The sequence below is a fragment of the Hippoglossus hippoglossus genome, chromosome 15, assembly GCF_009819705.1.
Source record: "Hippoglossus hippoglossus isolate fHipHip1 chromosome 15, fHipHip1.pri, whole genome shotgun sequence".
NCBI lineage: Eukaryota > Metazoa > Chordata > Actinopteri > Pleuronectiformes > Pleuronectidae > Hippoglossus > Hippoglossus hippoglossus.
Window position 1 is genome coordinate 10,325,155 of NC_047165.1, and position 16,667 is coordinate 10,341,821.

The window sequence follows — 16,667 nt, forward strand, 5'->3', positions numbered from 1 at the left end:
AAACATAAAGCATATAGTTTCTCATAAAATATGGTATAAAAAATTGGACAGATGGATGAATGGTGTGACACAACAGACCTTATAATACTGGCCCATGGGCATCCCGGGTGGGTACTGTCCCTGGCTCTGCTGCCCTGGCATCCTCTGCCCGGGGTAGTTAGGAGAGGGCAGCGGCCTGGAGGGGTTCGATGATGGGTACTGCCCCTGCTGTGGCGGGAACTGACTGTTTGGCCCGTATTGCTGAGCTGCGTAACTTGCCTGGAGAGTGGAAGTGAAAGAAAAATGTAAACATATGTTCCAGGTGCTACATAGACAGTTATCCAGGCCAATGTTTTACACTCACCTCCCCAGGATACGGCCTCTTCATCCCCTGCATGGGCACACCCTGTCGGGGTACTCCAGGATACCCCTGCTGTGGCATCCTCTGGCCGTGAGCTCCAAAAGGCCCCATGCCTGGGGTTCGAGCCTGGTTCATGCCCATGGGAGGACCACTCATGTTGGGGTTGCTCATGGGTGATCCCATGCTGGCTGGATTCATGCCTCCAGGGGGCCCTCGTGGGCCTGGCTGGTTCATGAACTGGCTGTTGTAGGTCTGAGTGGGGCCCATTTGGAACGATGAACACATCTGGAGGCAAAACAGAAGGTTTAAGCATTTAACATGATTGTACTGTGTCTACAACAGGTGGCTGGGTAATATGTTAATGTGTATATTTGTGTTTTACAGTCTCTTTTGGTAAATGTGTGCAGCTGTAGATGTCAGCAGGTGTGTTCTGTACCTGTCCATACTGGTTCATATCTTTATTCTGGGTTTCCTGCATAGCTGCTACCGTGGCTGTTGCTGTGGCCGTTGCCGTAGCAGCAGCGGCAGCAACGGCAGCTGCTGCAGCAGCGGCAGCTGGCTGCGTGAAGTCACCAGCAGGACGTGTGTGGGAGGTCATTCCCATACCTCCTTGAGGAGTGTTTGGGCCTCCGGAATAACTGTTAAAAAAACAGATTGCATTTTTTAATCATTATAGTAGATTGTAATGCTTGATTTTAACATTATATTAAGGCTATCATCGAGTGTCTCACCTTCCGCTGTAGCCCCCAGGACCACCAGGGTAGCCAGGCCTGCCGTACATGCCCTGCTGCATGTACTGTTGGTTGGAGCCGCCTTTGTTTTGGAACTGTTGCTGCTGAGCACTGAACTGAGGTGAGTTGAGTCCTGCTCCGCTGGCAGACATACCGGGTCCCATAGGGTTACCCCCAGGATTCATGGGGTTATTGCTGTTTGCCATCGGATTACCCAGCACCTGGATTTAACAGAGCATCATACAGGGGAAAAAAACATCCATTAGGTTTATAAAACAAACAAAGAAGACAAACCTTGTGAGTCAAGCATCGACTGTGGATGCTGTTCATGCATGGACATACCTGACTCTGTGACGTATTGGTCACGCCCCACACCGTTGTCACCACGGACAGGGACCCAGGGGGCTGGTTGGTGTTTTGTTGCCAGGGGACAGAGTCATAGGGAAAGGATCCATCACTGGAAAGTAGATCAAAACACAAACATGAGCCTGGTGTCACTTTAAGTTTCTATTTGGCCAGGAAAAGAGTCAAGAGAAGCCACCAGGAGGCGCATATCCGTCCAAAAATGTGAATAATGTGGGAATTCTTTTTTGCCAAAATGTTGGGCAATTTGACATGTTTGGCGTTCAGTCTGAAAGCGAGGATGTCTGGCGATGGCTGCACAGTGAGATAAGCTGACACATGCCCACACTCACCAGTATAAGTTAAATATGATTAAATTATTTCTTTCTTCAAAAAATTCTTTGGATATGGATCGCTAGAGTGCAAATGGAATGTGAAGTATTTAGATCCAAAACAAATATCAGGGCAAAAATCTGACAGTTTCTAACATATAATAAACAAGCTCAGTCCTCATGGGGGGAGGCAAGTGGCCAGTGCAGTGGGAGGGACTGCTGTTTTTGGAGAGCAGCTTGTTTTCGCTCATGAGGTTCACTTTTGGAATGGACGGCATGTTCAATATTTCCTCATAAAGGCAAAACATTATCCCAAGAGGCAAACAGGACTGTTGGCTAACTCCAGGGTTTCTTGGAGAGAGAGAGAGAGAGAGAGAGAGAGAGAGAGAGAGAGAGAGAGAGAGAGAGAGAGAGAGAGAGAGAGCGTGCGAGAGGTATGAGCACACAATGTTCTCCAAAAACTCACAGCTCACTTCCCTGTTGGCTCGTCCCACCAAACCCAAATCACAGCAGCTCCACTCAAAAACACTTTCTGGCTCTTCTCCTAACTTTGGAAAATCCTCAGTGTCTTGGCGTGTGTGTTAAATAAGTCAAGATTATCCCTCAGCAAAGACTGAGCCACTATTGAACCTTAACTGAGTGAATATTAGGTTGTGGAGAATTAATCATCTAAAACTATAGAGAAAAGGCAAACTTCTTGACCACATTCTTTTCTGCTCTATTGCTTTTGTACATGTCTGTAATGTCACATTGGATTTGGATAAAGAAAACCACACCAATACCACCCAGTCGAGGACACATGGCTGCACCTCGGCTCAACAGTCCCCTTAAATTCAACCAAGCTGCACCAAGTTTCACACACTCATATATATTAGTCCCCTAAATATATCTGATGTTTTTCATCACGATCAAAGAATTGTTTAATGAGAAATGAGAATCTTTTTTTAAATCCTGGCTCCGCCCCCTGATCAGGATCCTAAACAGGTTTTAGTTGTTCCTTGTGTCATGTCCCCACCATTCAAAACAAACTCATGAAAATCCGTTGAGTAGTTTGTGAAAAAATCAACCCAGGGAATTATTTTGAAATAAAAAAAGAATGTAAATTCAAAGTAAAAGATGTATCAGATGTGTGCTACATTCAGTTGGGAATAAAAGGGCATAGTATTATTAACCTAACTTATTCAAATGAGGAGTATGATAACTCCAGGAAAAAGCAGAATTTAAAAGATGGTAAAACACGTAGTTGATGATATAATGTTGACTGTAAGAAAAGCACAGTCTCGGCTCAAGTGACAGGAGAAGTCTCGGAGACGCCCCACTGACCTGTGCGTGAGGCCGGGCTTCATGCTGCTCATGCTGGGCTGCATGGGGACTTTTCCCTGCGGTTCGTTCTGCCTGTTCTTCTGGTGACGCAGCAGGAGGAGACGACCCAGCTCCTCGCACCACGACGACAGCAGGGCTGCAAGGAAAACACACAGACACACACACATATGCACACGCGTCAGTCTCTTCTCAGTACAAGCACAAACACACACATATGGCCTCCGTGGAAACGCACTGTGTAGTTGTGGTACATTACGTGCATGTTTAAGTTTCCATGTGCGAATGGTCACATTGAAAAACAACATCTCGTGAATAGATTTGGTTCAGTGCAGTAAACTGAATTGTTTATTGTATCCAGAGCCATTCAGCCTGAAGTTACTGCTTTAGCCTCAAGGGGGCAGCCTGACTCAACAAACCTACAACGCTTGTTTGAGAGTGGATTGCACAACAGTTACAGACCAGACCACCTCCTCCTGCAGTGTAAAACTGAAATCTATCACAGAGACGGACAGACTGCAATGAAGCATGACAGACATACAGACACACAATGATCAGGTTTAATGATAACAAGTGAGGAACTGTCATATCTTTACTCTCCTCCTCTCAACACCACCACTTGATTCATCATTACACGTCCTCTCAAATCTCTCAGGACCGTGCCGCCTTCTCATCCTCTCAATAAAGACAAGGGTTTAGATATGTTTTTCTGGTGCTAATGAGGTTCCCGTTTATTTATTTTTATCCCCCTCCCCCCTCCTGTGCCCATCAACTTGTCTTTCTTAAATCAATCAGAGTTTTGCGTGTCTTATTCAAATAAATCGCATGGAGTAGAAAGTTGTTTAGTCAAGCTTCGGTTTAAAAAAAAAAAAAGAAAGGTTATAGTGTTCAGACTTAATTAAATAATTTAAGATGCTATTTCTGGCTTTGTAGACCCAGATACACCCGATTTTTGGAAGCGCTGATCTACGCAGGTTTGGGATTTCAGGATGTGGAGTTTATGAAAATGCTGAAAATCTTGCACAATGAATGATGAGGATTTACAAAACCACAAACAACAAACGTATGTGAGGAAAAAAACATGGTTGAAGCACCCCCTCTATAACATGGACAATTTGATATGATATGATATGATATGATGGAGCTAATAATGTCTTATAATATCTGAGTGATGGTATCCGATCTGACAAGTGTTTGTTTACCAAGCAAGTGGAAGAAAGAACAGGGGGGGGAGGAGTGGTGACGATTTCCTCTGGAGGGTGGAGAGCGCCAAGCCTCCAAGTTAAAGAGGAATTATTCCACCCTGCCATTACACAGAGCTTATCTCCCCACTAAATCACCACCTCCACACAGAGGGACTGTCTCCTCCACTGGCAACCCACCATTTACACCTAAAGATCAGCTCTGAGCACAAGGGATGGAGTCAGTCTGAGAGAGAGGGAGGGAGAGAGAGAGAGAGCGAGAGAAAGAGAGGCAGATGAGGGAAATAGAGAGAGAGAGAGCGGAGGGAGACTTTGTTGTATCAGCGCGGCCACAAGCCACCGAATCTAACAAGCTACCGAGGCAGAAGTCATTCATAATAGATCGTGGTACCCGCTCTGGGTATCGTGATTATTTAGCAAGTTTACTACAGTGTGTGTGACCTTGTTTTCACCCCTGCCAACGCCATCGCACACCCGCAACTACGCCGCCGCACTTCTCTCACTTCATCTCTTCAGTTCAGTGTGCGTAAATACCCTTCTCACACACTGCACACACCCACATTCCTCTCAGTTCGTCTTATGTTTTCAGTTGACAACTTAAATACTTTGCTGATCCATCTGTCTATACTGTTATTCGTTTTTTTGTAGCTTCACCGATGGAATCCAGCCAACAGAAACATTTAATGCAATAGCGTGGATTCCATACATGGCCTCGCCTCTCTCATCTTTCCATTTATTCCCGATTCAGTCACACTGAAGCCTTAAATCGTACGCTTTCTACCAAACGCTGGGAGAGCTATCAGGTGGAGACAAGCCGAGGTCAGATGCTCGCTGTTAACCTCTTTGACTTCGCTCCATCTTTACATCAGCGGCTTCCACAGTCACAGAGAAGGTCCACAATGCTTCTTAAAACTATATGCAGATTGTAAAAAAGATAGATGAACATGATATGTGATAGTGAGTGGAAAGTATATGAGCCAAATCCAAATTTACAACATCACATAAACTAACTTCCCTTCATGACGAGCAGATTCTCGAGGAGAAATTAGACCTGCTCTTCTAATCACATGGAGCAGGATCAATGGCTTTTCTCGTGTCTCTGTGTGCAGTTTAAATGTTAAATGGTGAGATTAGCCTGACTTTGCCTAAACACTCCAGGATCAAGTAGCAGCTCATTCTTGAAATGTGTTGACATGAGAGTTTACTGTTGTGTAAGAAAGTAGAAGTGTTGCCCAAAAGGTGCCAGCACTGGGGAGCAGGAGTTATTGGTGATCTACATCATTAGTTTTTCTTCCTGATAACCTGGAGAGTTTTTTTTTGCTGTAAATAACATTTGCGTCTTTAAACTTTCACGTTACTCAGCAATTTTGGATAATATAAGTAAAAAAGTCAATGTCAATGTCAATTTCTTTTATATAGCACATTTAAAAACAACTTGGTTGACCAAAGTGCTTCACAAGTATAAGTGTAAGTCAACTAAATATATAACATAGGTCTTGTTTACATATCTTCTAAATATAGAAATTACATCATAGTAAACTGAGACATGACATTCCTGTTTGGAGACAGTTAAAGTTGTATGAGAAGCTGCTGCTGATCCCGTAGAAATCCACTAACTGACTTTGTGTAGACTAATCTCACCTGTGAACTGGAAGCCGAGGCATAATCATTAGAGGAAAAATTATCTAAATATACAGTTACAGCTCAGGGTGAGTAATGTCTACAGACGACAGTAACACCGGAGCCTTGTTGTGTGAAGCTGCAGTGTTGTGGTGTTCTGGGCCTCTCGCTAACAAGTGGTCTGCTCCGTCCTCTACCAGCAGAGCGAGGGCAGAACTCACTGTAAGCTGATTTCACGACCTCTCCTGAACCCTCTGTGAGCAGCTCCATTTCTTAGAAGCAGTGGCTTTTTATGGAGTAATGCCCAGAGACATATGGGCCCTCCTCACTCGGGCTGTATTTACTGCTGTATGGCTGACTGATAGCAGGAGCCCTGGCTCATTCTCACCTCACCTCCGCCCCTCTGGGAGCAGCAGGGAGGGAGAGTGAGCCATGGTAACAGGCTGCAAGGCCCATTAACTAATGACAGAGTGTGTGTACGAGTCCTCTTTTACAAGGAAACCCCAATGCTAATTGCGATGAACTCTGACAGTGCCGCGTGTGTGCAAGCATCTGTGTGTGTGTCTGTGTGGTGCAAGCCTTCTGCTAGCGAGCATATCATTAGCCAGTTAAAATCGTGACAGATTGCCAACTATCTATTTCCAAATATAATTCAGTTATAGCTGCACGATTGTGAACACACTTTGTTTATTAACACCTGACATGTTTTACATGCGAAGCACACACATCCACCACAATGGTGCGTCAGGCTCAGGGAGGTAACTGAGAAACCTTTGTAGAACTGCTGTGCCCTTTAGCAAGGCAGTTACTGTAATACTCAACCATTCAAGAGATGAAAGTCAGCAGCAGGTGTGAACCAGTTAACCAAACGTGTTGTATGACCACATAGAAAGATTTAATTTTAGCTTTACTCGGAAACTGGTCTAAACCATAGACTGTATAAGTCTCCACTTCCTCCTGCTATCCAGAAATGAAACCAAAATATCCAGAATATGGGTGCCAGTGATGCAAAAACCTCCTCCCACTGTAATAAAAACTTCAATTAAAATTTTCTCCTGCGACCAAAAACATAATTTTCTAGCTCACAGCATCCTCTGTGTGAAAAGGCAGCTGATCTCACCAAGCAAGGAGAAGGTACGGGAACACAAAAGGTGGTTATAAGCTTTGTGCACATTATGACAAAACTTAAAAATAAGTGCTGAACTATTCACATAGCGTAGAAGTCATCCAGTGTTGTCCTGGGTAACACCATCTCGCTTCACGTTGTTGCCATCTAGCAGAGTGACATATCACTGAGTCTCATCTCAGAGCCCTGGCTTGTTGGTGCGGACCTGACTATGAATCATGAGGGAAAGAGATGGAAAGGATGGAGATACATGGTTACCACACTCAGATGTTGGTGGGAGACAGGGGCCTTTAAGACACGTTATAGATCCAATAGTAGCATTTACACCAGAAAGATGGAATGCTACAGTACAAAGATAAAAAGAATAGAGGGAATGCACACTGGGGTGGTTTGCATGTAACTCAAAGTTAAAGCCAGGGGAGTTCAAAGAATGGGCACAAAAAAAGAACAATGGCAATTTGCGGAGTTTCAGAAAACAGAGAATTAATGAGCTTCCAAGATTTGAAAAATATGGTCTCAAGCACAAAGATGTTTTTAGATACTTGCTATTAAGAGACTTTACATTTGAGATAAGATCAGAACCAGATGCAGCTTTAAATAATGTGATTGTGGATGGAAACGAGCAGAGGGGGTCTCTGCTTTCGAACAAGCCTTCGGAACAAAGCGGGAGGGAGTCAACACTCCACATAAAAGCAAAATGAGAAGCAAGAGTTTAAAAGCAAAGAATGGTCTGAAATGTGTGAGGCACAAATACGTCCACATGAACATCCACGAATCCACCATTATTCTGCTGGAGGAATTGAACATGAATTTTTTTAATAAACACCCAAAATAAAAAGCAGGCGACTTGCTGCAACAACAACGCGGCTGGGGGCTGTGTGGGAGCATGTGAGGCTGCACACAGTTCCTAAGGCTGCACAGAGATATGATTAAACTGGGAAAATGTTAATGCACTTTTTGGGAAATACCAAACACCTGCCCGCTGATATATCGTGTTGTGATGAGAGAGGATCTATATTTGACGAAGGTTTTGCTCGCACAAGTAAGAAGAACATTACCAGAAAAAGGATTAATGTAAATTCTCAGCAACTGCAGTGGCTGGAAATGGTCCATAGCATTTTCGTTAAGGAGAAGTTGACATTTCTTTTGAGAACAGATAAAATGAAGTGGAAAAAATGGAACATGAATATGAGACATGACACCGACTAAATGAATGGATATCTGAATCTAATCTGTATGAACATTGAAATATCTCCACACAAATACCCGTTGTTTTTTATGTCTTTATCTTTTATGTTTGCAGACTTTTTACATTATTTTTGAAAAAACGGGTGAAACATCCTGATTGACAGCTGAGACTGACTCGGGATTGGTCGGGTGTGTACATCGGCGTGACCTCGCTACTGCAGCTCCTTCCACTTACTGCCACTGCGCAAACACAGGCACTAAATGAGGTCTTCCGCACAAGATGGCAGTGTTTGTATATTCTGGTTTAATTTCTGGATAGTGGGGGCGGAAGTGAAGACGCATCGTCCATCTTTGTATACAGTTTATGGTACAATCTGGCTGTTCTGCCATATTCTGGATCGACACCGGTCACGCCAGGCTCTGATAGAGACACGCCGCATGCAGCTCTACTTGAGTTTCGTTGATCATCACACAGACATAAGAGAACAAACTACATGTTTCGGCGCATGAACACTGCAGCACTGGACACAGAAGCCTTCTGAGACAATGTGTGGGATGATAAAAAAAAGAAGCAATTTACAATAAATATCAAAGATGGAGGTAGGTAAAACGCTGGCAGGTAGTTTTGTGCTCTGTGGGTACAAATTATTATGCAAAAGACAAATATGGATGGGATATAAAACCCTGTGAAATAAAAAAAAGTCATGCTTTTTTTGCAGAAGTGTAATGGAAGCCATTTAAGCAGTCAATGATATCCCCCATCCTGCCCCCTTTCTGTTCAGCAAACTTCTTCCAGGAGAAGAGCATAGCAAATGGGCTTTAGTCTCAACAGCTTGGAGGCAGAACAACTCAAACATGCCCTGCAGAGAGACAGCTCTGTGTCAGAAATCACACTCAACCAAAAACAGGCCTTTAATGTGAGACAGCCTGCAAATTAAAATCTCTTGTTTTGTGTCTTTTTTTTGTTTTTTTTTAAGAATTCCACTGACTTTTCTAATTTCTCTATAATTTAGTTTTTGTCTTCTCATCTGCGTGGTTTGACAGAATTGCATCCGCATCCTCTGGCAGTGCACCAGACATGAGGACGTAGGGGGAGGGTGGGGGGGGATGGATGGAAGGATGCGAAACAGAGTATAGAGGTGGAGATGGAAGGGGAGGGCCGACCCCCTGCCCCTCCCCGTGAGGATGTGTGTGGGACACAAGCCAGAGAGATGGTGCAGCCCAGAAGTTGAGGGTATAGCTCTACCTGAGTCACTCTGACATCTCCTGCAGGTGCTGGTTTCTGTGGGGGTTCAAATTGCACATTTTTAAACGGGGCAGAGTTATTGAGAATCAGCATGAACACCAAACATGATGCAGAACGACGGACGGCCAGATCTGGCTGGAGATGCAGAATGTCGACGCTCTGGGAGGAAATGTGCACATGTGGCCACAAAAGGAACAAACAAAACAACAAACTCAATCTGAATCACTACAGAGATTAACATTTCTTAGCATTGTATTTATAGCAGCTGGAAATGCTCATTCTCAGTAGTCAGATACTCTCAGTTCGTGTGCTGTTATGCAAGGAGTCAGGGACAACAAAGGACTAGCATTAGGACGCTAAGCTCATTTCCTTTGTATATTATTTAATGTCCCTTTCCAACACTGGTCTTTTAAATTTTCCCAAACTTATTTACTTGGGAAAGCACTTTTAAACCTTGAACTGCTTCCTCTGTTCATCACTTAATGTCGCATTTTTTTGGATCCTGTATCGAGTGACATTACCCAGCACTGCAGATTTGCTTCGGGTACATTTGCGATGACAGGCGTTACAGCAACGACCTATGGATTTGACCTACTTCCCAGCTCGAGTCTGAATTTCAGGTGGCCGATGTGTCTGCGTCAGACGCTCTGTGAGTCAATGCGCCCTGCTTACAGTGCTAAGCCTGCACGGGTCACGACCTTCCATATCTGTATCGGAGAGCTGTCACAACGCTCACAATGATCCTACATACGATCACACGCCCATTATGCACATCTTAGTCACACAGCAAATATGCACAGCTGCGTTTGAATGCATGTAAAGGTAAACAGGAAAACACACAAAGGTATGTGGACACAAGCATGTGTTGAAAAAAAAAAAAAAAGAAGAAGCAAAGTAATAAATAAGGACACGGAGGTCTGTGTCAGCAAGTAAACAAACAAGTCCACGTCTCGGCTTTGTGAAGATGTGCTTATACAGTAAAGCACTTCACACGACGGGAGAACATCGGAGAACGGCGAGCTGTGAATGAACCGCTCTTATCAGCCGTGCGCAGCTCCGCGCCACTTCAGGGGGACTAGTAAATATCACATAGCCTAATTATAACCAGACACGCTATTTGTCTCAACTTCCACAATGTCTCTTTTCATCTCGCACTGTCGTTCCTTCAATGAAATCACCAGGGTGAAAAACATAATCAAGAATTCAGAGGGGTTTAGGAAATACGATTTCCTGGAGGGGGTTTTATTTCATGATATAAAGACAGCGATTAAAAAGTGATGAAACTCTGGCTGTGGCGCAGGTGATTTGGAGAAAAGGAATAATTTCTAGAGAAGAGGCCACGAGAAGATGTCAAAACATTTTCACTGGCGTGCGGAATAGACATGGAAGTGATTAACACGGCAAAACACTTTTTACTAGTGTTTTCTAAAACACATCCTGTATCGCCTGGGGCGCTGAGAGCTCCACCCTCACTGCTAACAATACTTGACATCAGTTTGTCCACACAGAAATTCCCTCTCTCAATTCTCAAAGCGACAAATCTAATACAGCTTCGCTCGGACACTCGCTCTCAGTGGGAGAAGGGAAGGATGTCAAGCATGGCAATGATTCACAGCAAAAGAAAAAGAAAAAAAAAGCAGAAACAAAGTGCAGAAACTGACGCACGCCACACACGTACAGTTCAGAGTCAAATGTCATGAATGAGTCACTGAACGGCCTGATGGGAAGTACTCCGAGTGAAGTCACAGGAGGTCACCGAACTGTGTAGAGTAAGCGCTACAAAAGAGAGTTGGGAGCCAGAGAGAAAGGAGGAAGGTTAAAGCGGCTGCGTGTGGCTGTGAGATTGAGGATGCAGATGGCTCGGCCGGTTAACACCCTGCTCAGGCGAACAGGAAGTGCTGCAGCTCGCTGGAAGTCGTGTTCTTCTGTAGTATTTTATAGGTCAATGGAAGTTTCTGTTATTGTTTGCTAATACACTTGCTAATGAAGTTGTCGGGTTTTAAGGTTAGATTAAACACTGATTGAGTAGCCTGCAGTACGACGTCGCTTTTATTGCCCGAGTGCCCTTTATTCACCCAAGTGAAGGAAGTGTTGTTTCCCTTTATGAGGCACCTTTGATAATAAGAGGTAGATTTAATTCGTTGAACAAAACAACAGAGAGGCCTGTATGTGCACTGATCTAACTGCATTGTCCTTCCATGACAACATTCACCCATCCTCCCCCATTCATCTCCTCTAATGAGTGAGACAGGCAGACAGGCTCTGGGTCCAAGCGCTGGTCAACAACTTAAAAAAGAATCCACGCTGGAAAAGTGGGTCATCTTCTCCAGACGTACAGATCTTACTGCACATACACGTGCACTCTGAACAGCAACACAGATTCATGCTCCTTTAGACGTCTTAAACTGGAGGAAGTTGAAGAATGTACACTGCTGCCTCAGCACCAGGCTTCACTCAATGACAACAGTGGAAAAGAGTTTGCAAGTCATTATGGCGTTTGCATATTTGCATAATGTCAACGAAACTAAATGCAAACTGGCAAAACCAGGTTTGTTCTTCTTCCTTTGTGAGAGCTAAAGAGTCATTTCACATTGCTTTAAGAATTGACCCCTCAAAATAACTCAAACCTCAAAGTTAACTATTTCAATGCCTGGTATGATCAGAGACTGATCGATATATTGGTTGTCCAATAATATTAGTAGTTGCCTTTCACAGACATATCGGTATCAGCTTTTATGTTTACAGATATATACCGATTAGAAAACTTTTGTTTTTCATATTTTATTCATAGCTGTTTATGATAACTTTTATGGTTAAAAATGTAAAAAATATGATAACAATATCTTAAGAATCACTCCCAATTCTTTTTTACCCCCTAGTCTGTATAATATAATATATATATATATCGATGTAGGCTTGTGCACATTGCACACAGACGAACAACCCCACTCAAAATAAGCCTATGAGAGAACAGCATGTAGGTCAACGTGTGGTCAGCTGATCTGTCCTGATCCTGTCGTGAGTGAGTGAGTGGTCAGTGGCCGTAGCAAACCAGACAGCACAGAAACCCATGTGGCCTAAATTACAGTTGATACAGACAGATATTAATGACAAAGCACAGTTGAAGTTAACAGATCTGAATTTAGAGTTTTTACTTTATTTATACAGGAAACTATTTACTGTAACATCATAGACCCGAATAAACTGTTGGGCTGAGCTTTGTTTACCCCTGATTTTATACACACTCAAATAACAGAGATAAACAAATGGAAAACACACACACGTCATCAACTGACATTGATTTACTGAAGACCAACTCAAACCTTCACCAGGTGTATACTTGCCAAACACCCTAAACCTAAAACCATAACTCTAAACCATCCTTAACCTAGTCTAAACCTAACCTTACCCCAACCTCAAAACATGTCTTCACCTTAAAATGTGATGATTTATATTATGGTGACTTGTTTTTTGGCCCCATTATGGAGACAAACACCCATAAACTGACTGTGCAAACAAGATTTATGTCCCCACAACATGAGAAATAGTTAGACCACACAAACACACACACTCTCACACTAATACTTACCCAGAGCCAAGCAAAGTCCCTGCACATCTCATCTCATTCCCTTCATAGTGCAGAGAAAAGACTCAAGTGTCACAAATGCTCCTGTTCCCGCAGAGGCCGCCGGCAACTCCTGAAGCTTTCCTTGCTTCCAAGGCTCCTGCCTGCACCTTATCACTCTCACTCCCTCCACGTATCCCTTACTCCGCTCACTCTTCTTTCTCCCTCACTTCCTCTCCCCTCTCCCGTCTTTCTCTCCCTTTTCCTTTTGCTCACTCTCATCCTCCTCCCTTTGCTCTCTGATCTGTCTTTTCCCCCTGTCCAGCGTCTGCACAATGCACATCAATTATTCAGAGGCAGTCTCCCGGTTTCTCCGGCTTATCCAATCAGAGCAGGGGCTCCGCACTAATGGGCTCCTGCTGTACCTGCTACCGGCTCCAACACACTCTCGAGACAGCGGGGGGGGGGGGAATAGAGGGGGGGAAAGAGAAATAGACAGAGGGAGCGGAGGAGACAGCCAAGGAGGAGGCAGAATGAGGGGGAAGAGATAAAGACAGCGAGCTGACGCAGACAAACAGGAGCAGAGATATAGAGAGGGCAAGATATTCCAATGCTTCTCACCTCAGCTGTGAGGTGCTGGTATTGATGGGTTCATCTTAGGCTGTCTAGCGCTCCATTGCCCTGTTTTCTCTGAGCTGTGAGACAGTGTAACACACATTCACACATGCATAATCCAGCAATGCGACTGCCATTTGTCAGGGAGGGCACAAAAAAACAATTGAGGCAGAAAGAAAAAAAAAAGTCTGACAACTTGCACAAATGGGTGGAGCTTGATGTGCTACATGCAGGCTGCCTGGAAGCCGGTGCATGAGAGAGGAAGTGGGAGAAGAATGTAAAGATCACTTTTTCTGACGAAGTTAGATAAGTTATCAGCTTCAGCGGCGAGGGGGTTTCCTCACTGCAGGACATCTAACCTGACAACGTCTCCCCCGTCTTCATCAGAGGCCACTTTGTAAAATCTAATTAACAAGACACACCAGAGACAAGCAGAATATTTGAGTGCAACTGAATTAAAGAGGAGACAGTTTGAGGGTGAATCTGAGTTCATCCTCTCTTCGCCTGCCTTTAACCCAACGAGAAGAAAAAGACAACGTGGGGAGAGCTGTCATATTTCTTTCTATCCTCACCCAAATGTTGAGCTGAAGCCGAAGAGTGGGGGGAAGCTCACTGGCCTTGTGACAGCAGAGGGGGGGGGAAGTTGTCGTTGACTGACAACGCTCAGTCACCGACAGCTTCACAAATATCCCACGCATATTTCAAACAGACACAACAGAGGCATTGTTGGGCAGGGAGAGAACATGAAAAGGGTGTGTCAGAAAGCCCCTGTGGGGAGGATGGGGGGAGGGCAACGGTTGAGTCCTGAGGTGTGGGTTGCCAGATCAGTCAACCCTGAACAAAAGCAGGATTTAAAATCACTTGCTCACCCAGTTTTGACGAGAACAAAGTCTTCTGTGTTTGGAGAACAACTGCACTGCCGCCTCAGCTGGGATATCAGCGAAATGAATTTACTTGCAACTGTGCAAACCAAACCAATTAAGTAGCGCATGATAAAGGACCCAATCAGCCAGAGACAACAAATGCACTGATCCTAATAAGCATCTCCCCCCTGAGCTTTATTTCTACAAACTTAGTAGTGAACTACTAAGTTTGGAAGTGGGGGGGGGGGGTTGCAAAGGGGTTTCATCATCTAACTCAAACCACTGGAGAGTGTCAGAGGAGAGGCCTGCCTTCTAAAAATATACCCCTGCTTCCTGTTAATAATTCAGCACGCTGCTCTTACTCAGCAGTAATTAAATATAAAAGTCTGTAAGGTTGATTGGGTCAGTAACAAAAAAAGGATGCCATACACTTTCCTCTGGTTCTACACACGCAGCTCAAAGATGGTAGCAAGAGATGGGGGTGAGAAAATCAATCAGGTGAAAGTAAACTGAGACAGATAAGTGGACGGCATGTCAGACTGTTGTAGGCCAGAGAGAGAGAGAGAGAGTGTGTGTGTGTGTATGTGTGTGTGTGTGTGTGTGTGTGTGTGTGTGTGTGTGTGTGTGTACAGGCACTTACACACTGCAGAGTCTACACATGGTCTAATGGGAGCTCTTATTTGCAGTTGTTCATTCACTTGCACTGCTCCCTGAATTATGAGAGTTGTGGGTTGGTGAGGTTCTTTTCGTGAGCTGTGTGACTGTGTGTATGTGTGTGGGTGTGTCTGTGTGTGCATGTACTCGTTTTTGCTACCTCTTTAGGAACTTTTCCAGCATAAACACTGATTTAAGGCAGGACCAGTAGACCTAATGGGGACCAATTCCTGAGGTTCTGGTTAAGTTTAGATTAAGTCCACAGGATATCAATGCAATGTAATGTAATGAAGTCATGGAGACACAACTGTGTGTGTGTGTGTTTTACAGCACACGGGGTGAGTTACAGCCACACCCTGGAAGTTTTCTGTCATTGTTGACACAGCAGTGTGACTGTTTTCCCATATTTGAAACACTAGTTTACACTGAGTTAACTCTGTTGACTGAGTGCTGACAATTCTGTCGTGACTATTTCTCTTTTACTGTCAGATGAAAGTGTGTGTGTGTGTGTCAGGGGGAAATTTACCGACCATCGAGAGCAAAGTTTATCTCTTTCAATCATATTTCCCCAATTGTTTTTCAACTGAAAAGTGAGAAACTGCTCCTACGTACGAAAAACACCTCAACACAATTATCACTTGTGTAGATAAAAATCGTACCTGCTTTTTGAAACCACAACAACTATTCATTACTGCAGCTTAACCTTCTGTATGAATTCCAAAGACATGCCATGCCAGCGTACGTTGCAGAATAATTATTTCTTTGAGTGAGACGACAGGAACAACAAGCTGCAACCTGCGTCTGACTTAAAACATTACAGTCGGTTTCTTAGAAAATAGCGCTCATTGCCAAGAAGCAGTTACCTCTCACACAGAGTGCGTCAAGTCGTGTTGAAACACAATACACGTTCAAAACTATCTCCTGAGATTTACTTTCATTTAATTAAAATGTGAAAAAAAAGAGGGCTTGCAACACGTAGAAGAGGTGAGAAAGAAGTGCAGAAGTTGTCAATGATCATTTTGTGGGTTTATACTCGGAGACAACAAGCTGTTGTGAACTTGATGGCAGATTCACTGAGGAAGGAAACTGTAAAACCCTCGGCAGATTATGCGACTAATCTGATTTGTTGTCTGATGAGCACAGTAGCCAGAGAACTCGGAGTCTATCAGTGTTGTGTGTTTGTGGGGCAGCGGCACACCTATTATCTAATGAACCTCTCGGCTGGAAGCCTGCGCGCACCAGACTACAGATTATTGGGAGGAAAACATGAAACTCTAAGAAGATTCATAAACGGGACGATAGATTTTAAAACCCAGTATTTGAAAGAGAAGCTACACATAAATCCATGATCAGGAATATGCTCTAGAGTAAACTAAACGCAACGTTGTAAGTGTGCAAACAGCATTAATTCTGTGTATCCTCCCTGGCTCGGAGAGTTAACAGTGCTAATGCTAGTTCGCCTAACAGCAGTTAAGTCTCTTCACTAGCTGATTCCAGATTAGAGCGGCACACTAATCCTCCAG

General features: G+C 44.0%; 1 protein-coding gene across 8 annotated transcripts in view; it reads right to left on the reverse strand.

Moving 5' to 3' along the window:
- zmiz1a (zinc finger, MIZ-type containing 1a) overlaps nt 1-16,667 on the reverse strand; it is a 100,695-nt gene that overhangs the window by 7,019 nt on the left and 77,009 nt on the right. For 4 of the 8 annotated variants that reach the window (XM_034608386.1, XM_034608385.1, XM_034608384.1 and 1 more), the window contains 7 exons: nt 9,448-9,483; nt 3,069-3,204; nt 1,414-1,528; nt 1,072-1,292; nt 777-978; nt 344-625; nt 79-258 (listed from right to left, as the gene is read on the reverse strand). In XM_034608386.1, coding sequence (XP_034464277.1) covers nt 79-258; nt 344-625; nt 777-978; nt 1,072-1,292; nt 1,414-1,528; nt 3,069-3,204; nt 9,448-9,483 — 1,172 coding nt within the window. Of the gene's footprint in view, nt 1-78; nt 259-343; nt 626-776; nt 979-1,071; nt 1,293-1,413; nt 1,529-3,068; nt 3,205-9,447; nt 9,484-13,036; nt 13,421-13,633; nt 14,674-16,667 lie in introns of those variants that run through there. The other 4 variants (XM_034608391.1, XM_034608389.1, XM_034608390.1 and 1 more) reach the window with 4 other exon arrangements.